Source organism: Harpia harpyja, chromosome 1, assembly GCF_026419915.1.
Source record: "Harpia harpyja isolate bHarHar1 chromosome 1, bHarHar1 primary haplotype, whole genome shotgun sequence".
Lineage (NCBI taxonomy): Eukaryota > Metazoa > Chordata > Aves > Accipitriformes > Accipitridae > Harpia > Harpia harpyja.
The window spans coordinates 73,307,253-73,329,895 of record NC_068940.1 but is presented as its reverse complement, the minus strand read 5'-3'; the positions used below and the strand labels follow the sequence as shown (position 1 = coordinate 73,329,895).

Sequence of the window (22,643 nt, the reverse complement as noted above, 5' to 3'; positions counted from 1 at the left end):
TCACTAGAATTGCCACTGCACTTCAGAAAGCATATTACTCAACAGCTTTCTGAAAATCCTTAAAAACTGGAATATACATATGTACTTTACTGCTGGTAACATGCTGATCACTTTTTCCATTTTATTCTAACTACAACACTCAGTTCTTCTTCTATTTGTCTAGGTCACACCTTCAGTTTTTCAATGGAGCAAGCTTTCAAAAAGGTAAGAAACCCATTCTTCTATATTTTCCTCCCTTTATTGCAGGAAAGGAGGCATCACCACCAGAGAAGCACGCTAGAAAAAAAAACTGCTTTCTCTCCTAAGTTTTTCCTCTTGACTACAATGAAAATCGAGTCAACGTTTCTTACCTCCCAAAGTTACTTCTGAAACCAAAGACTCTTAGCAGGCTTTGGTTCTTTTTTAGCAGTAATTTGGGACAATCTGAATAATTCAGAAAAAGAGGAACTTTTAGTTTCTGACAAATACATCTTCTCTTTGGAAAAATCGTTTGTGAAAAATGCACAGTAAAGGCAAAAAAACCATGCCAAGCTAAACTAGTTGCCAGTTTTAAGAGCAGAATATCAAAGATCCTTCTAGAAAACTTTACCAGCACAAGTGCTTTCCATCTTTAGCTTACATATTTCACACAATTTGCATGCTTTCTTTAATGAAGTATCAGTTCAGAATGATGCGCTTGAACTTTAAAAGGCACATAAATAGCTATGACAGGTATCCATGTTCACATCATTATCTCAGTTGAGACAGCTTTGTACAAGCACATTTAAATGCTTAATCAGAAAAAAAACAGATTTTCTTCCTGAAAATGCCACCACATGCTACAACCTAATATCAAAACACACTAATGATTGTTGCCGTTTCAAGATATTGTTTTAAACTAAAACAGTTCCAAAAGGTATACAAACTGAAACAATTTTTAATGCTGGAACAGAAGAATGTCCAAGCAGTTTCATCCCTGTTTCTTTTAAGCTGCATCCAAATGCGTTAGACACTCCAAATGCAAATGCCTGCATGGCTACTATCTGAAAGGGCAGCAATAGCATTTCAGGTAGAAAGCAAAAAATCTTGAATTTGTGAAGAAACAAACCTCAGAATTTTTTTTTTTTTTTTTAAACTGTTGGACTCTTGAGTCAATTAAAAGTCCTTTAAAACTTCACATCTACTGAAGACTCCCCTTGTATTGAATTACATTTTTCACCTATCGGTGGCCCAGGAACCTCAAAAGTAACTAACAAAGGCTTTACTAACAAAGCTACTATGAATTGGGTATTTCTTTGTTACAGCAAAGAAGTAGTTCATTTATCTCACAAATTGATTATTAAATTCTTGGAGAAGCAAACCAAAAAACCCCATATGAAAAACAAACATGAGCCAGCAGGAAAATACAGTCACAGATGCAAAATATACATGGTTGCTTTTCAAATGCTTAAAAAAAAAGAACACATCCATCCCCCAAAACAAGATTAATCACAATTTTAAGGTACAGATAATTATATTAGAAGTACATATATTCAAAGGTATACAGATGGGATGGTTTGTCTGGTTTTAATATCAGCAGTATTTGTAGTGTTCACGCATCAATCTGTCCCCTTTGCATTACATACATGAGGTAAGAAAGGACAGCAACATATCCTACACTGTAAAGCAAGTTGTCATTACACAATGCAGCTAATAGATCTCAAATAACAGTTGAAAGCAATTACTTGTCTTTTTAACTGCTAGTTTATAAGTATTTTCACAATGTGGAGAGCTCGAAGTAGCCCTTTCCACAAAGTGACAGGTACTCTGAGAACAGTCCAAATAAAGATTTTTGGGACTGTTTTCCCAAGGCAGCACAACACTCAGTGTCAGCACCGGCTTTTCATTTCAATTCAAAGTCTCACTAACAGGGAAATCTTTGATACCTTGCCCCCAGAATTATCCCAACAACTTTTTTGAGCAGAATTTGCAGGGCCTTGACCACCCTGCTACTAAGGTCCCTGAGAAACCCAGGGACAGGCAGAAGTAGTAAGACATCAAAGAACATATGGAAGTATCAATTTGGCTATGAACAGGGAGACTCATCAGATTAATTTACATGTTAATATGCATTCTGAAGACCAGACAGGCTTGACTCAGTAGTTGGAATGACTCAGAATGCCTTTCTGAGCAGCAAAGTAAAATTACATTTCTTCTTTGCTGAACAACCTGGGAGTTTCTCTGCCAGCATTCCTTCTAAAAATGTATGTACTGAAAACGTTTTATTCACTGACCACTACTGGCATCATCTCAAACTTTAGAAAGGTTCCTTATACTGGATCTTTTCAGAAGAGGAATTAAGGACTTGGTGCAATTTTAAAATAATACACAAAGGTTTACTGGGTGGTAGAAAGTAAGACAACACAGTTAACAAGACACAACTAAAACCAGCTCAGTATGTTCTGAACTCACCTGGACACTTTAAAACAAATGCAGTCATGGGGTATGGAACCATTCCTGGCACAGGTACAGAGCAAACCTGACCCCTTCCCCCCAGTTTTTTTTTTCTTTTTTTTGCCATCATTTCAGCAAGGGTACATCCACTGTATAAATGCGTATATTTATACTGTATGTATTTAAGACAACAACAAAAAACCTAAAACCTAAGCAATAACTTAAAAGAATTGCAAACCTATTAACATTTTTCTCTTGGGTTGTAACACACAAGCTTCTGATAGCTATAGATTCACATTCAAGTGATACGGAATTACAGAAAGAATTCTGTCCGTCTCAAACATCTTTTCAATTCCTTAACCTATTTCTCAATTCTATACCCAAGTCCTGAAGCCTGTGAGTATGATCAGTTGTTCCCACGGTAGTATGTCATTGGTAAGAACAAACATTTTGACGCAGGCTCTTCAAGTAGTTCTGTAGATCACATAGTTAGAACAGAATTAACAGTTAGAATAGAATTAACTAGCACACAAGGTCTTGTTTTATTCTGCTGGTGTTATGTCAGACATTTTATGTGATAGATCCAATATACTCACTTCATTCTGTGGCTCCTGAATTACTTTGTAAAGAGATGAAATCAAAGCACTCTTGTCTTTCAAGTTTGTAGCATAGCTGGATATGGATGCTTCTGGCAGTGTCTGAAATAAAAATAGTATAACTGCTAGAAAAAGCAGTTTTTATCATTAAAATACAATAGCTATTTCAACAACAATTTTCTATTACAAGTTACTATTTATCAGAGTTTACTATAAACTAAAACCCGTTCCACAATGAAATCTTTACTGCAGAAATCACCATGTTTTCAGGACAACAAAATTGCCAGAAGACACACTGCATTTTATCATTTTGCAGACAGTTTCATACAGGATGTAGTGACATTGGATGGGAAATAGATAAAAACCAGGAGTTTCACAGGTGAAATCCCAGTGAAATTTCCCTGTGAAACTTAGGAGTTTGCAGATCCATACTTTAAGGAGTTTTCTCAAGACTGACTGTACACAGCTAATGAACATTATTACAGAATATAGTATTACTCTGAAAGAACACAAATTTCAGTTTACATGAACAGCTCTTCTGTAACACTAAACAGATTTTCTGCCAGTACTGAGGAGGGTAAAAATCTAATCTTTTTAACAATGCTTTGGAAGCCGTAGATTTAAACTTACTATTCATAGCTCTTACAGTACTTCTTATCTGCAGTCCTTCAAAGGAGCTCATACTCCATTATACAAATGGGAAAACACATTCCTAGTGTATCTAAGCAGGCCAAGAGCAAAACCTATAGTCAAGTCTAGTCTGTACTCAAACCAACAAGACTATTCATCTGTGATATACATTTTCATTGCTCTGTATCAGGAAGTATTAATCCCAAAGAGGACAAGAAAAAAAATCCTTTCAAGCATACATTTGCATATATCACATTATCTCAGCAAAATCCAAGGTTACTATTTTTCTTCATCTTCTACAGCAATCAAGCACTCTTGCATATTGCTCCAACAGCAATTCAAACACTACTGGCTAAGTATCTGAGAGTGTATTACCTTGAACTCTGATAACCACTCCTCCACAACCCCAGTATCCACAGCTAACATCTTCCAACATCCGTTCCAAAACCTTCAGCCTGAAAGGATAAGCAAACACAGTTTGTGAAAACTCTGTAGTCACTGCATTAAACAGATGATGAAAATTAAGTCCCTGTGAATATTTAATTTTATCATGCTTTTACTTGTTAACATTTCACATGCTGACATTACTTTGAACTTTTATTCTACCTCACTTATGCAAGCTGCTGGAAGCATTAAGCATGGGAGTCTTCACGTACAGCAGTTCAATAAATTCCAAATATGTATTGCGTGGGAAGCTCCATAAGTCAAAGATTTGCAGAAATGGCATTTTGAAAACAGAAAATATTACCTTCTCAATTTCGATTTATTTTTCAGCTTACAGAACTTGAGATAAAACTGTATGGACTCACTGAAGAGAAATGACTGTTTAGGTTTTTCCTAGTCAACTGCTATTCCTAACTTGGAAAAGGTCCCTGAAATAAAGACTGATGGAAAACCTTTCAATCCTCCCCCACCATGGCAACTGCAAAACAACAAGGCTCAGCATGTAGCCTAAGATGGACTCTCCTGTCCAACAACCCGCACAATTCTCAGACAGAGCAAGATCATCAGTACTAAGACTTGAACACAAGAGATGCAGAGTGGCTTTTGAAACTCATTTCTGATTTCTCTTAATTTTTGAGAAAACACTTAAAAACAACTCTCCTTTGGAATGGCTTACTCTGAAACAAAGAGCAACGTACCATTAAGATACAAAACTATCAAAAGTTAAAAAAGCATGCTGTGAGGGATACCCTAGGCATAGGTAAACTATTCAAGAATACACATTACCTTATCCAAATTGTGAACATGGATTTCAAACAACAACAAAATTAAATACTCATCTGAGGAAAAAATTTAAACTTACTTGGTGAAATGTTCAGTCATGTGAGATATCCCATCAAGTTTTGCTTTGCCAGTTTAAAATTAGTTATGAAGTACTGATAGCCAAGTATGGGCTTGTTGACAAATGACAAGCAAGGAAAAGAGGGGAAGGGAAGAATTGCCTTGTATAACACGAATACAAATAATTTGTTCTGAAATCCAGACTACAGTGGAATATATCCAGAGAATTTTAAGAAGCCTAAAAGGGAGAAGAACCAGACATGATAATAGTGAGAGCTCACTATAACCCTCCAAAGCAAGGGGAAAAAAAAAATACTTAAGTAAGGCTTTACTTAGAGAAAGCAACCAAAATCTTTCAGTGCATAAGACATGGCTGTAAGGATTTGACTATTCAGACATGCATGGCAAAAGGAACAAAATTGAACAGGCTGTCCAGCAAATTCTTGAATCATTTTAATACAAAATAATAAACAACCAGAGATTTCCGCCCTCCCGCACTAGCACTATCATAAAATAAATGACCTGGTCAGGTAAAACCATGGGGAACCAGGTAGGGCAATCTCCTCTTACAACTCCAGAAAGATTTGCAAGTCTGCGCAAAGCATACAAGAACAGTGCTTTCTGCAGATGAAAGGGAAACAAGGAAGGGCTAAGGAACTATAAGCTGGACAGGGTTAGATTTAATTTCTGGAGAAAATAGCAGCAGTGGCTGTAAACACCTAGGAGGTACAATGCAGCAGCAGCTCCACTAAAAGGCTTCTCCTGGCAGGTAGAGGGTTGGGGCAGATCCACAAGAAGGATACCAGCAACATCAGGGGAGGTAGATGACAATCCACAGCCAAGCGAGGAAGGGGCAGACCAGGTTGCCAAGCAAAGGGTACAGAGTGATGTAGGGAAGAGAGACCTCATAAACAAAAAAAAAGAGCTAACCAGGACCCCACCTCAAATGTAAGCACATATATGAAGCGCTGCCTGCAGGACAGCATGATAGGGGAAGCTCTAGCAAATCAGCATGACTGGGTGCCTCTGTGAAGTGCCCATACACCAACAAACACGCAGCATGGCAACCAAGCAGGAGGAATTAGTGGTCAACATGCAGTTGCAGGGCTATGATCTCAATGAGATCACTGAGACAAAGCAGCATAGCTCACACGACCAGACTACTACCATGGCTGGTAGTACCATGGGCTCTTTAAGGACAGTCTGGGATGGTGAGGAAGGAAAGCTGCCCTTTATTTGGGAGAGCAGCAGGGATGCATGGAGCTCTGCCCTGCAATGGACAATGAAACACCTGAGAGCTTATGGGTCATGGATGAGAGGGCAGACCAACATGGGTGACATTGTGGCAGGTGTCTGCTACTCATCACCTGATCAAGACAAAATACGTGAGACCTTGTTCATACAACTAAAGAAGCCTCACATTTACAGGCACCTGGTCCTCACATAGAACATGAACTACCCTATTATCTCCTGGAAGGGCAACACAACAGGGAACGAGCAACCCAGAAGGTTTTTGGAGTGCACTGATTATAACTTCCTGAAAGAGGTTACTGAGGAGCCAACAAGGGCAGGCTCTCTGCTGAACATCATAATTACAAACATGGAAAAACTGGGCAGCAATGCGAAGGTCAGGGCAGCCATAGCTGCAGTGACCATGACATAATAGAGCACAGGATCCCAATAGGAAGGAGGATCAAAACAAGGAGGATCAAGAATGTTCAAGGATGGTTCACTGGCTTTTGCAAAAATATCGTCAGCAACAGGAAGACTAGGGCTCTATGGATGAATGGGGCAGAGGACCTGCTGACAGGAGATATGGAAAAGGCCGAGGTACTCACTGCCACCTTTGCTTCTGTTGTTACCAGCAAGAGCAGCCCTCAGGAATCCCAGAATTCTGAGCACAGAAAATTGCCTCCATTGCCAGGCTCATAGGGCTGTGATCAGTGGCACAAAGCCCAGCTGGAGACCTGGCATTACTGCTGTACACCAGGGGTCAATACCTGGGCCAGCACGGTTTAACATCTTCATTAATGAAGATGGGTGATGGGACAGAGCTCACCCTCAGCATATTTGCAGATAACACAAAACCAGGAGGAGAGCCTGGTACCCCAGAGGGGTGCTGCCATTCACAGGGACATCAACAGGCAGGAGACATGAGCCAACACACAAATCTCAGGAAGTTTGAAGGGCAACGCCAAGTCCTGGCCCTGGGGACAAACCACCCCAGGCACCAGCACACACAGGGGCCAGACAGCTGGAAAGCAGCTTTGCAGAAAAAGCCCTGGGCATCTTCAGGAAAAAGGGGAATGTGAGCCAGCCCACACACACCCTTGTGGCAATGACGGCCAACAGCCCCCAGATCACCAGCAGGCCAAGGGAGGTGATCCTTCCCTGCGCTTGGCCCTCATGAGACATTTGGGGCACTGGGCTCCCCAGCACAACAGACCCATGGACATACTGGAGAGAGTCTGGGAAAGGGCCACAAAGCTGACGGACGAACTGGAGCATCTCTCATATAAGGAGAGGCTGAGAGAGCCGGGACTGTTAAACCTGGAAAAGAGACGCTCACGGGGATTTTATGAATGTAGATAATTACCTGAGGGGAGGGAATAAAGAAGATAGGGCCAGGCTCTTCTCATTGGTGTCCTGTCATAGGACAAGAGGCAACAGGCACAAATTGAAATACACTAAAAAAGGGTTTAAATGTAATTTCATGTAAGGGTTATTGAACACTGCAACAGGTTGCCCAGAGTGGCTGAAGTCTCCATCCTTGGAGAAATTCAAAACCCAATTGGACAAGATCCTGAGCAACCTGTCCAGTTTTCACTCCTTTGAGCAAAGGAGTTTGGACTTGATGATCTCCAGAGGTCCATTCGAACCTCATCCATTCTGTCATCCTGTATCAACAAAGAAATAGGAAGGATTGTCATGAAGAAAACTCATCTAGCTAAATATGAACTCTTTCTGACCAGCACTGATGGTCTCTAAAGGTATAATGATGGTAATATGGATAGCAGCCTCTGAATGGTACAGGTTGTGTGTCAAACCCTGCTGTGAAGTGAGGCTTTTAAGAATAATAGTGTGTGCTAACAAACACAAAGGCTAGTTCTACTACAATTATGGAAGCAACGACCTCATCAGTTCCTACAGAATCACACAATCTACTTGCCCTACTTTCATTCCTGTGAAGGCAGACTAAGGCTTTTGCTATGTCTCATGCTTCAGCAGGGTTGACAATAGTAACCACTCCCTACTGAGCCCCATTAATAGCACAAATGCCTGTGCTAATATTGACTGTTCAAAGCAAGAAACCCATGATTTAGAAGTGTCCAGAGGAGTCATGGATACCACATTTATTGAAGAGATGCTTTTTTTTTTCACCTATTTCTACTGATCCATCAAGCATTATTTTCAGATTAAAGGCTCCCAGGGAACACAGCATTCATTTGAACAGTAAAAACAATAAGAGCATCCTTGGCTGGCATTACCCATTGGACTAAGGACAATACTTCAAGCTTTTTTGACTGTGTATTTGAAGGCAAGTCTTTTTTTGGCAAAAGCATGAACTTTTGAAATTAAATCTATAAAAAGCTGAACTAAAAGAAACAGGACAAAGTTTTCACTGATTGGGTCTTTGATTTTTAAAGTAGCAAAGGCATTCCACTAAGAGTTAAGGCAGTTGGGATGCACAGAAGATAGACTGTCCTTACTTTACCTCCATGCATTAAAAATGCATATACCCTTCTGAATACACTGTTTAACCTCAGGCACATAAGCATTCACAGCAATACACATTTGAGTGTCACAAATAAGAAATCCAATTTGTAATTATTTTCATTGAAGACAAAGATTAAGATTATCTGTTAGACCGATCTCTCCCTAGAAGGAAAAAAAGCCTCAATTTCACACATCAGGTATATGGGGTCTATTAAAACAGGCACACAACCTACTGTTTTGCTGAGGATTGCCACATTTTGTGTAGTTAAATAATAGATCAAGTTGGACTGCAACAAGGTATGGACAGGGTCAGCAAACCCAAAACTGTTCTAAAGGAAGGATTAACAAATTTCAGTTAACAATACATTTTTTTCTGAAGCCCATAGAAAGTTTACAAAAAGTAACTCTAAAATGGATTTTTTAACACAAAGTAGGCCAAAATAAGGCCTAACTTATAGCATCTGTTAACCTTTTACAGAAAAAAATCCCAAAAGGATTACAAAAGCATGCCTTAATTACAGCTCCATCAAAGTGGATTCATCTGCAAGATAGAGGCTGCTGTAAGCATTAGATACCTCAGCCACTATGGAATTAAAGCAACATGAAGTAAAGTAAATATGTGCTACCTTGAAAAAAAAGCTGTAAAATGATATTAAGAATGTACTTTATAAATACCAAAACCGTAATGAAAATTCAAACAATACAGCAAGCACTACACAGCATTTCCCCCAAAAAAGTCTTGTTTTAAGGTACATCAGCATGTAATTCCCTTTGAATAGACTTTTTTCCTTGATCTCTTCCTCTTAAGTCCCTGCAAAGAGTTCAGATGAGTGGAGTCTGAGAATTTCTTTAAACACAAATTGCTTTTGTCCCTACAAATCTGTCCTGGTTTCAGCTGGGATAGAGTTAACTGTCTTCCTAGTAGCTGGTACAGTGCTATGTTTTGAGTTCAGTATGCGAAGAATGTTGATAACACTGATGTCTTCAGTTGTTGCTCAGTAGTGTTTAGACTAATGTCAAGGATTTTTCAGCTTCTCATGCCCAGCCAGCAGGAAAGCTGGAGGGGCACAAGAAGTTGGCACAGGACAGAGCCAGGGCACCTGACCCAAACTGGCCAACAGTGTATTCCATACCATGTGACATCCCATCTAGTATAGGAACGGGGAAGTGGGGGCGGGGGATTGCTGCTCAGGGACTAGCTGGGTGTCGGTCAGCGGGTGGTGAGCAATTGCACTGCGCATCATTTGTACATTCCAATCCTTTCATTATTGCTGTTGTCATTTATTAGTGTTATCATTATCATTATTAGCTGCTTCTTTTCTGTTCTATTAAACCGTTCTTATCTCAACCCACGGGTTTTGCTTCTTTTCCCGATTTTCTCCCCCATCCCACTGGGTGGGGGGGAAGTGAGTGAGCGGCTGCGTGGTGTTTAGTTGCTGGCTGGGGTTAAACCACGACAAAATCTAACAATACTTTGACTAAAATTAAAGAGCAGCTTCAAATGTCCCCATGCTCCTCATTCCAAGAGATTAAGAGGCAGAGTCATTGGGATGTCCTGATGGAAGACAGTTGCAGGAAAGAGGAAGACGTCTCAAAGATTCAAATGATATCACAAAATTATTTGTGATGGATCTCAGTAACAGTCAGGTTGTCACATCTCTGTTGAACTTTTATTCGACACATATTCTTAGCTTATATCATACATGAAGGCAACTTTAGTTGACACACTTTCATTGCAGGTCTTATTCACATTACTTCACATTTGCCACAGGATGAAAGCATGCATAGCTACTGCAGCCCAGCTAACAAATGGCAAATTTATCTGTGTGTTTATGCCTTGTGAGTTAAAAGCACTTTGGAGTATTTTCCACAACTCTCAACTTTGATTAGCAGCAAGAAATATGATTTATACTAAACAACAATTAACAGACTAGCTTTCCTAGTAGAACATCTATTTAAAGTAAGCATACATAAAGCCATACAGCCCTTACTAATATCTAACATTGGAACCCTAGGACATATGCAACTTGAGCTCTAATATTAACAAGAGAATACATCTAACTTACATTCCACTCAAAGTCTGCAATCCATTTTGATATAGCTTGAGGTAAGACTGTTCTCTGGATCTGTTCCCAAGTAATAAGCAGCCTCTGAGAGCTGTAAATTGATCTTGCTCTATTCTAATACTATAATAAAACTCTCCTTACATAGGAGATATCAATTTTTGCTTTGTTTCAAGATGAGTAGTACAACTGCAATAAGATATCAAGCAAGGTTATCTGACAAAAGCAAGTCTTGTTTGGAAGAGCCTTTCTCTACAAAGACCATTCCTTTTTCCATTACAGCACAAATACAACAGGAACTAACAAACTTGCTGTTTTTAATAGAGGAGGGAGAAAAAGTTGCTATGCACCGAGCTGGTGGTGAGCAAACCAAGATGAATTAAGATGTATTCTCTGGCAAGCTTACTAATGGATACTTCTACTTAAATGGCTTCAGTTTTTCATACCTATCACTCAAGACTTTTTTTAATACAATAGTATCAAATCATAGCCTTGAATGGAATCACCAACACCACATGTACAGGTTGTTCTTTAAAAATAAATTCTCTCAATAGGTGGCTTTCCTATTCTTTAAATCTACCCAGCCTTTGTAGAATTCATCCACAGAATGCACATGTGTGAATGAAAACTGGATTAAATACAAGGAGGCTGGACTTGGATGAAGAATGAACTCTTGAGTTCTGCAGAACTGACCTTGTGGAACCACAGTAGTGGAAGTCACAGCGCTGGAATAAACAAAACCAGAAGCCAAAAACTGCTCAAGTCCCATCCTCTGGGAATTGCTGGAAGAAAAGGGAAGGCATATACTGTGTTCTTATCTAATCTGAAAGGTATCTGCTTGGAAGTTTGTACTATTTGCTAAGAAAAAATTTTTTAGCCTAAGGGAAACATGGAACAGAAAGTTAAGATTTTTATGAACCATCAGCCAAATTTGTCAACTCATCCCAAAAGAGGAATGAAGTAAACTTGTGAGCATTCTGTTAGAACGTATCAGACCCATAAGAGATCAAGTCCCTGGTAGGCATTAATCTTCTATTCTATAATAGTTTGTATACAAAAGTAGGGAAGGGCCAATTAGGACTCAACTTTTCTTACCCTTTGAAGTGGTACAAGTAGTATTAAAAACTTTTTAAATCAGCTCTACATCATACATCAAGTTCACTTAAGGACTACAGTCTATACTTAAAATTCACATTGCTGACACTTTTTCTCTCCCAGCTTGTTTCAGAGACAAAGACATAATCCTTGTAAGCCTCAGAACAGGAAGCAGCACTCAGGCAAGTGTATTCTTGAATAAATTGCCAAGGAAAAGAATGTATTTTCCTGATATTAATGCACAACTCATTCTAGTGATAGTGATATGTTCATTTACTATACAATTTTGAGTATAGTCAAGCTATCCTGTTCAAACAGCTACTTGTAGGTGCAGTAATGGCTAGCAAATCATTCAAAGTCTCTCGAGAAAAGAAACCAATGCTACTGTGGACTTCAAAAACCACTCTGGCAAGTTTCAGAAACCACAAAGGCCAGGTCTGACTTCTTGACATTTTTCAGTCTTGCACAAAGAAGAAACCCCATTGTGCTAAGCCTGAAACAGTCACGTGCTCTATTCGAATACACAATGCAAGCACTGCTCAAAGACTCAGTATCAAGCACTCTCTGATAATTGCTATCTTCAGTGTAAAAATCAGGCAGTGTCAACAAGATAGCTATGGAGCACCAAGCATCACTGATTCAGGCTCAAGCAAATTCTTAAAATGACAAGAGACGGCTGTTCAGCATCTTCTAACAGGATGTCATGGTTTAACCCCACCCAGCAACTAAGCACAACGCAGCACTCGCTCACTCCTCCCCCCTCCTAGTGGGATGGGGAGGAGAACTGGGGAAAAGTAAAACACATGAGTTGAGATAAGAATAGTTTAATAACTAAAATAAAATATAATAATAATAATAAATTATAACAACAACAATAATAATTGTAATGAAAAGGAATATAACAAAAAAAGAGAAATTAGACCCAAGAAAAATGATGCACAATACAACTGCTCACCACCCGCTGACCAATGCCCAAGCAGCAATCAGCCCCTCCCAGCCAAATCCCCTCAGTTTATATACTGAGCATGACATTCTACAGTATGGAATATCCCTTTGACTAGTTCAGGTCAGCTGTCCTGGCCATGTTCCCTCCCAGCTTCTGGTACACCTGCTCACTGGCAGAGAATGGGAAACTGAAAAATCCTTAACTTAGGATAAGCACTATGTGGCAACAACTAAAACATCAGTGTGTTACCAGTATTATTCTCACACTAAATCCAAAACACACTGTACAAGCTACTAGGAAGAAAGTTAGCTCTATCCCAGCCAAAACCAGGACACAGGAGAACTAACAAGCATTAGGTGAAACTATAGTTGACAGGCTCAAAACAAACAGAAGTAGTTACCAAAACCAATGCGAAGGAAGTATGCGTTGAGTCCCAAGCCCAAGTAGATGAACTTCACAAATGCACAGAAAAAAGAAGCCTGGACACATTCACAGAGGAATCCATCCACAGCCACTAAATACACAAGCACTTCTTCCAGATCAGAAAGTGGAAGTCAGAAGTTGCTCCCCCAGAACACTCTTCCAGCTTCCCCTATCAGTTCCTTTCTAGGCCTCTATTAAGAGCCACTGTTAGACAATGAGATTTCAGAAATTTTGGTCTGATTCAGTATGGTCATTACTGCAGTCTTCTTCACAATACGGTAGTGAACCTACACAAAAGTAACTGTTTTGAACCTGTTTGTTCCCAGTGGTTTGTAAAGGTTACTGAATCTTGGGAACTGAAAACGCAGTCAGTTTGACTTTCATATTGCCAAGGGCATTTTTGTTTTGCTGCTTCCCCCCGCCCCCATCAGTGCTAGAAACAACCACCTTACTTGCAGCTTACACTTTAGATCACAATGTGGAACATCAGCCTTGAAGAATCAGGGATCAATGGACTTTTCTATTATATAGATTTAAATAAGATTTCCTGATCTTGTGCACATATGCTTCTTGAACAGCTGACATACACTTGGGATATGACAAAGTGATAGATATTTGCCCATCAAATGAAAAAGTCCTCCTGAATAATATCCATTACAAATTTTTAAAATCATAGGCCTAATAATATTCACCCACAGATGACAGACCTCAATTCAGTTTTGATGACAGCAAATAAGGAAAAAATTAGTTGCTCTAAAGAAAGAAAGGATACATTAACTAGACTGTATAGAAACTATAAATGACTGCCCTAAATGCAGTTGTTTCTTGTGCAAAGGATCCAGCACCATAGAATACTGACACTTTGCAGCCCAGAAACCTACACAAAACTACTTGGCATATCAAACTATAACACAGACTTCTACAACCTTTCAAGTCAATCAATAGGAAAACAAAAAACAACCACCACTAAGCACCAAAACCACCTACAGTTGAGGTCATAACACTACTTACAATGCCAGGAAATAGTTATATGGGCACACACGACCCAAAACATTCATGATGAAAGCTTTCTAAAAAGTCTTGAGCAGAAGGTAGGATCTCTGTAAGCACAGGATTTTGAAGATTTTAATCCTCATCTTTGACTCCTGGCAATTATATTTGCTCAACTTCAGATTAGCAAACAACAACTACAAACCGCCTTTGTATGCAACTAACCTTGTACTTGCCCTTTACCAGCAAGGAGATAACTCTTTCAAGACAACCAAATGACTCATGCCAGCTAAACAACTTGCCAAGATAGAGATACAAGATTACAAGTTGATATATTCACTTGAATTTATACAAGTCATAGTAAGTCAGATTTATATTGTTAAAACAGTACAAAAGCAGCCCTAGCAGTACAGTGCCAAACTGAAGTTAAGATGAAGTAACTTCCACAGCTTGAGGTTTTTGGGTTTGGGGTTTTTTTTCCTAATCCTACTTTACTATTTCTTCCTTGCTGCCTTCTGCACAAAATCACACTGCAAGTGCAACTGCCATACTGGTAAATGCAGAGTCAGTCAAAACTGACCACCTGTAAGCCAGCTTACTCCAGCTACATCCCATTCTCCAGCTTGCAGAAGCCCTACTCTCTTTCAAGCTATTTCATTTGCAATATATCCTCAAGTGTTAGCTTTTCCATCATCTGTAATATACCAATAGTTACATTCATTATAGAAAAATAAAATAAGAGCTATTACTTTCAAAACAGTTTTTCTTAGCAGCTGAAATATACTTGCTTCTCTTTTACTCCATGCAAACACTATTGTTTACATCTTATTAAATCTTTTAAGAAAGAACAGATATAAACAGCCTAGTCTTAGATAAAACACTGTAGTTGAAAAATCTTGTCTAACATATGTTCTTACTTATTCTGGATTAATATAGTTAACAGTTTAGCATACACAAAGAAAAATCAAGGTAATAGCTATATGCATCATAAGGAAATAGAATTTAAAGTAACATTAAAGTGAGTACAGCCACAAGCTTAACCAAACATAACTGAAATGACAAAAAGAAATGTGTAAAAGGGAACAGTGTACTAATACTACAAAAGTGACCTAATCCACACAGGTTTTCCAGTCTTTGCTTTAGCCACAAAATTCCACAGTATTAAAATAAAGGTATCTTCTTTATGCTGATAAGAACTAGAAAGCTTTAGAAATTTTGTTTGTTTTCTGTGTATCAGCATTCCTGTAACTTGTGTCAAGAGTGTCTATGAGCAGGCAATACCACAGTACATGACACAGCGCTCTTACCGCTTCTGTAAGGGAAAGCAGTGCTGCAGAAATTATCCACTTAGAAGAAACGTTCCTTATAGAACCCCAAGCAAAGTAAGGTTACTGTTCTCATGCGCCCTAGTTTCCCTAAGCCCAAAGTATGCTACATCCCTCTGAAGTCAGGAAGTTTCCCTGAAACCCAAAGACAAATTTAAAATAGTGAAATAGAATAAACCATGCACAGAGAATAATTATGTTGCAGCTCTCATTTCAGTGTTGCATACAAGTCTTGAACCAAACAATGGTCTTTTCAAGAGCACAGAGCATTATTTTGGTAGCAATGCTGTGACATCTAGTTCCTTGCTTCCTCAAACTTCAGTGCTACTATAGTATAACTTTACTATTAGTTATTCATTTAATCTAGCTGTGAAATCTGTTTGCTGCAAGCTAATTTTAAAAACAAGTTTTCCTTTCTAAGTGAAAATTGCAAGTCATCTCAAATTAGAGTTTGTTCAGAACTTTCAGCCACCCATCAAAAAGAAAGGTGTCAGGTAATTCAGCTATTGGAAAGACTCTCAGTGTAAAACATGCATAAGCAGATGCTGCACAATAGCTTGAGTATGACCTAAAAAGCATGTGGAGAATTGAGCAGAGGCTGTACTTCACCTCTGAACATCAACCGTTAAAGGTGCGATTCCAACACCTTCTACCATTACAGCATGTAGTTTCAGCTAGAGCAAGTGGAGAAGCATTCATCTGCCAAGTAGCTCAGCAGTGACTTATCAGAAGGAAAAAGACTCAGCTCACGAAGTAGGGACAGGAGTTGAGCAGGCTCTTCACCTTCCATTTTTAATACTCTTCACCTTCTACATTTTAGTAGCAACGTTAAGAATGCAACACTTTTGGCCAAAACTTCCCAACTACACTGGCTGAGAATGAGATTTCGGGAGATTCTGCCTATTTCCAACCCCATTCTAGGTATCCACACCTCATTTAATTTGAAAGGCAGGGATGCCTACCTGCAAGCCAGAAACTGACTTTAGAAGATATTACACAAGCCCTATGAGGAAGAAATTTTGTAGCAGCTCTTAGGACTTCATTTCAACTGAATCTTCCTTCTGCCTCCACAAAACACAGGGAGCTCAACAAACTGAGATTTAGGTTGCAAGAGTTACAGGTACTTCAAAAGTGACTTATTTTTATTTGCCAAAAATTAGTTAAGTTCGAAGTTCTAAAAACATCTAAAAATAGTATTACTAGCACGAAAACCATTTAAAGAGAATTCTGTCCGCTTTGAAATCATACCCTCCTTCACCAGACAGTCACATGTGTCCAGTTAAAGATTACCTCTACAACTTGGACTCCTACTCTGCAAGCATTCATAAGTTTTCATGTACCCACAAATATGAACTATCCTTTCAACCATTTCCACTTGTAGCTGAGGAAGTCCAACACACCATATTTGAAACAAGCACAAACTATGCTTCTGGCATAAAACCTGGGATAGGTCAATGATTTGGATGTCCCAGAAACAGGCTTTAAGAACTTCGTCCACTGCAAGAATAACTTTATGGTGCGTTTATCCTGGGTAGATCTACAATATAGTGTAATAACATCAGACGTGATCAAATATGACTGCAGTAGAAGGGTTTGATTTTACTTTTACTCCAGAGCATTATTTTAAACGAGTGCTATGATATGTCCCATCACCCTAACTCTACCAATGTAGCAGCATTAGCATTCTTGATAACTTAATATTTGCAAAATATTATCTCCAGTATACCATTCTACAATTTCCCCAAAGATCATGAGAGAAAAGCAGGAACCTTGCTATCAGGAATACAGCACAGATTTTATAGCAAAAAGATGTTTATGGTGGTCTATTGATATGTGTTTTAGTAGCTCATTTTGAAAGAAAAAAAAGCTAAACAAAGGTGCATTTTCCAGAGGAGGGGTGTATCAATACTGAAAATAATCTTAGGATTTAGTTTGCTTTGAGTGGTTGATGATTGCTTCCTGTTACATTACAGAATTAAAATGATCTATCAATACATGCACATAATGCTGTGTTAAGCAGCTTCAGGAAAAATATGCTTTATCTCTCCATGGCAGTTTTCTCATTCTTCCTCATCCCTTCCCTCCCCCCAACAGCCCTCCTGCACAAGCCTGTAATGCTCACAAGACTGGACACATTAATTTGAAAAACATTTCAGAGCATCTAAGCATTGTGTATTTTATGTACTCTATAAGCAACAGAAAAACATTACTTCTTTAACTGAAATTTTAAAAAAGTAACAGCAGGACCCACTCTTCTGTCTCATTCAGAAAAAATACATCTAACACATGAAATGCTCTATTACCACATATAATTTCAAAGCTGTAGTACAAACAAAGAATGTGCAACTTGAAGTCTCAGACAATTTACTATCCTGTATGTCTTGCTTTGTATTGTAATTTAAAAAAAAAAAGTCAAATCCCAAAAGCATAATAGTGGCAAAGCAGAAAAAAAGGTGTTAAATGTCTTACATTGTAGGGCATATTAATTTAGGTTGGATTTATATTAGATGAAAAAGCTCTTCAAGTAAGAAGTTCCCACTTCATGACAGCATCTAAAACTTAGAATATTAATTATTCCAAGAAAGAAATATAAATCTAATGAAACTCAAGTTACACAGGTTCTAGAGGGACTCTTATTAGAGCAACTCATGTACAGAATTCCAAGGTAAATGGTATCACCAAGTTATCTGCCATTGTTCCAAAGCCATAACAACAGAAAGTTTCTAATGAATTTATATTGATATCACTTAAATAGCAGAAAACAGTTTAAGATTAAAAATACCAGAGCGTGCATTCATTTTCTTTTCCTGTTTCTTCTATTTGCATTCTCATAAAATCTCAAGATGTCTTTTGCTCAAGACATGCCTGATTTCTAAGTGCATTCTTTAAGACCTACATATCTAGTATTTCCAGAAGAAGGGAGCATTACTTCAATATTCAGTTACATATTTAGAGCCCTGGTTTGGGCACAGGCATCATGATTTAGAGCCTGACAAATATTTCTGTAACCTAACAACAAAGTAGTCAAAATTTGTTTCTATAATAATCTGAAGTCTATGAACTTGGAACTTGATTTAGTGTATTCTGCTTACAAACAACAACTGAAAAGTCACTTGAATGGTAGATGCAATTATGACAATACGTGGAAACTGGTCACTGACTACACATGCATTTGGGGCACAGTGGACTCAAATGAACCAGAGCTGAACGACATCAATACAGCTTTAACAACCCTAGGAAGCAACACGTTACGTTCATAAAAACTATCATACCTATAGAAAAGAGGAGTTGCAATGAACCAACAGCAAAGCAAGCTATATCACATGAGAGGAAATAACAAATAATTTCAGTGAATGGCCACTTTTCAAACAATATGACATTCAGGCGGTGGGGGTTAATAACTGCACAACACAAAAGGATCGTACACTTATCATTTAAGTTCAACAGACACATTTAAGGAACCTCTTGAAGGGTAAATGTGGCATCATTTGGTTCCTGTTTCATCACTCAGTTAACTTCCTATTCACACTTTTGTCAGTTCCTCTGTTTACTGTACAAGCAGGGACCTTATTTTAGGTGTTCCTTCTTCCCTTGACATCAAGTACACCCACATCCTACTGCTGCTACTGAATTTATACAGGACTTTTATTTTACCACACTAAAAAGCAGTTATAAACGGTTAAGCGAATTAGTCCTTGTCACTATTTCACTGAATTGCTGCAACTCTGTGAACATAGGTGAACTATCATCCACTTCTTTGCCAGAATAGGACAAAATATCTAAGACACTTTAAGATACCATTAAAACAGGAATGAATGAATGAAAGATTTTCATTACTTCCTTAAGGAATGAATTACTGTATGCATTATGTATGCAAAGGAGCTGCACAGTTTAGAGATCTTCTCTGATTATGTTAAGTTTCAGGTGGAAAATCCTTATCAGTTTTACCTGTACAGCTACAGTTTGCCAATAACAACAGTTTAGGATAAAATATCACTGCACAAATAACCATTACATTCTAGTAAGAACTCTTGGTAACCAGTGCAAATACATATGCTTCAGACACTCTTTTTAGTGTAAAACAAAAAGAATAATACTGAAAATATGTATGCCAAAAGTTACTATGGCAGCAAAAAAATTGAAATCAGCAGAGATTGTTAATCTACGCAATCTCTAACATGATGCAAAAGTGCTGGAAGAGTAGTTCTGCTATATTTGCACACATTACTGAAAATTCAACAAAACTTCAACCAATTCTAGCTGAAACAATAGAATTCTGATACTTCAAGCAGTATCAAGTGCTCTGCAAAACAGATGTTCCCTTTGTTGTGTTTCACTAAGTAACATGACAAATTTGATTGTCTGAAGTATAGTGTCTCATCACACCACCACTGTGGTGAAAATACCCATCATTTACAGTACTGACACAAAATGCTGCTGAGAAAGGGGGGGGAGAAACTTGAATTTTTTTTCCTCAGCTTTACAATTAAATGTAAATCATGTTCTCTCATGACAGGCAGGAATTGGTAAATACTATACTAGCACTGGCAAAGCTACAGAATGCATGTGTAAATGGATGTGCAGAATTACTGTCAAAAGCCTCTCACCTGCTCCTCTGGCTGCTGCACTGGGAATTTAGTTCAAAGCAGGAGAAAAAAATGCAGGAGCCTATTAGTCTTTATACACCTGACATATGGCGTCAATATAATTAGGAGCATGAGAGATGTGAGTGGAAAGACTACAGCTTATTGAGCCTAAAAGCTGTAACTGAGTAAAAACAGTAGCATGTCCACAGCACACAACACGAAGCAGGTAGGTATTTTGGCAGAACCTAAAGAAAGTAAATAAGAAAGGTATTATTCTGAGTAGACAGTAATTGGTTTAGCCAGACATGCTACTAATGACAAACTGTAGGAGAACACTCAGAATTTCACTGGCAAAATCCAGTGTAAAGTTACTGTAAGAAACATAGAATTATTGCTTTAACACTAAGTACCAAGAGCTACAGAATTCCCCAATATCACTCCTCCCCACGCTTTCAAAAAAAAAAAATGCCCTTAATCAGCCTAACACAAAATATATGACATTGCAGTCTGATTTTGCAATCTGCTTCAGCTCTGGAAGAGTAACACAATTTCCTTCAGCCAGCAAACACTGAGAAGGAGTGTTACTGGAGAAAAAAGTTTTCTTTTTTGTAACTGAAGATCCTATAGCTTGCTTCTTCAGATAGAGATGTTACTATAGGATACCCAATGTGTCTTACATGATAGACTGTTTGAAAATATTCACAGTATCCTAATTTTCAGAGATGGAGGTTGGTATTTAAAACCTGTTAAATGCAGGTTTTTTAAGATTTATTAGGTCAGCTTAATGCTTTTACACATATTCCAGTCATTTTCTTTAGTATAGCAAATACTGTAGGATTAAAAAAAATTAAAAATACAAAACAATTGTCTTTACATATGAGAACGGGATTCAAGTACTTGAAAACAAACCACAATGATATAGTACTGCCTCGTCTATTAACCAGACATTCATGAAGACCTTATATTATCCAGCACTAGCTTCTGTACAATACTCAGACTGCTAAACAGCTTAATTATTGAGTATTAGATGTAATTGTCTATCGCATATTTAAAGTGTAACGGCCTTCTCCCCCCCCCCCCCCTTTCCAAAAAAAGAATTGCAATAAAATACAGTAATAGTACTGGATCATGGTGTTTAGTATTAACAAAAATATTAAAGTTGTATGCACTATTCATCAGGTTGAAGTTAATGCCTTGCTGTAACATAAATATTTATCCAGTGCTAACAGCAGGAAACCGTTAGGAGACAGCATGGCTTTAAACACCGAAGTGAGTTAATTAGTATCCAGTGCAGCTTCAGAGCATACTATGCTGTTTTAATCAAAGGTTAGCTTCCAAATAGAAAAAAGTAACAAAATGTAAAGGATATCTTATCACTTACCTAAGAGAGACATCTTTAATAGCTATCAAAAGTACCCAAAACATACAGTTTCTATCACTAAGTTTAGAATGAGAGCTCAGTATGCCAATCAGGATAGAATACAAATACTCAGCGACTTTTGCATCAGCAACAGGTGTGTTTTACTACTCAGCTAGTATTGTTTTTACCTAAATTTCTTTATTATGTTTTGATTGCTACACAGCTTTTCATATCAACAGAGGTTTGAGATGGAAGAACACAAACATACATCTGTTTTGGAGAGATAATCCATTTCCAATCTTCCTCTCAACAATCAGATGATTCTTCAGCAATGCTGGTCATTTAAAATAAACTAAGATATGTTTTCACGCACACCCTCACTTTTCATGGCAATCTCCATACAGAATAGTGACGATTATTATATATCTGTCCAAACTCCACATGCTTTATTGATTCCAGTTCTAATAAATAATACTCCTAGTAACAACTGTTTATGGAACCCGCTTGTATTAAATTTGTACATGATTTAGAAGTTACACTGAAGCCTTATAAACAGAGCCCTTAATTCATCACACTGAAATAAATACACCAAGAACCTCCCATTTCTGGCACTGCAATGACAAGAAAGGGTCACATTCAGACAATTTCAGTACTCACTTGGGCTGTAAGTTATGCTGTTTTCATTCACTACCTTTCCAGTTGTTACCAAAGTATGTAAGTTCATGTGGGGATGCATCTAAAGAAATAGCTGTAAATAAGTCGCCCTCCCAGACTAAGCCGACATTCTATTTTTATTCTGCTGCTCTTGAACATGGTCCTAATTAGGACAAAGGCTTCACAACAGTTGCACCAGAAGTAGAAGAAAACACTTCATATCCTGCATTATTTTAGATGTGCTATAAATTGAAAAATATTATAGTTGTTGGATCTTTCAAATGTTGGTTTGGTTTGGGTTTTTTTTAACCTAATCCAGGAGTATCTGAGTTTTCATGCTAACAAAGTTCCGGCACAAATTCTGATAGAAGTCTAATGATTCACAATAAGAACAACTGCAGAAGCATTTCACCCCTCAGCCTCATGGAAAACTTTTCAAATTTCACCAATGTTTTCAAATAACTTCTCATATTTTAAGTTATTTATAAAGAAAATCTTGAGAGCATGCAGAAGTATTTAATCTCTAAAGTGTGTGCATACACTTATAATATACATTATAGAG

General features: G+C 38.1%; 1 protein-coding gene across 8 annotated transcripts in view; it reads right to left on the bottom strand.

Annotated features, from left to right (window-relative positions):
• The window catches only part of HYCC1 (hyccin PI4KA lipid kinase complex subunit 1), a 50,462-nt gene that overhangs the window by 23,723 nt on the left and 4,096 nt on the right, over nucleotides 1-22,643 (bottom strand). For all 8 annotated transcript variants that reach the window (XM_052800228.1, XM_052800221.1, XM_052800166.1 and 5 more), the window contains 2 exons: nucleotides 4,014-4,093; nucleotides 3,009-3,110 (listed from right to left, as the gene is read on the bottom strand). In XM_052800228.1, coding sequence (XP_052656188.1) covers nucleotides 3,009-3,110; nucleotides 4,014-4,064 — 153 coding nt within the window. In that variant the 5' untranslated portion in view covers nucleotides 4,065-4,093. The remainder of the gene's footprint in view (nucleotides 1-3,008; nucleotides 3,111-4,013; nucleotides 4,094-22,643) is intronic.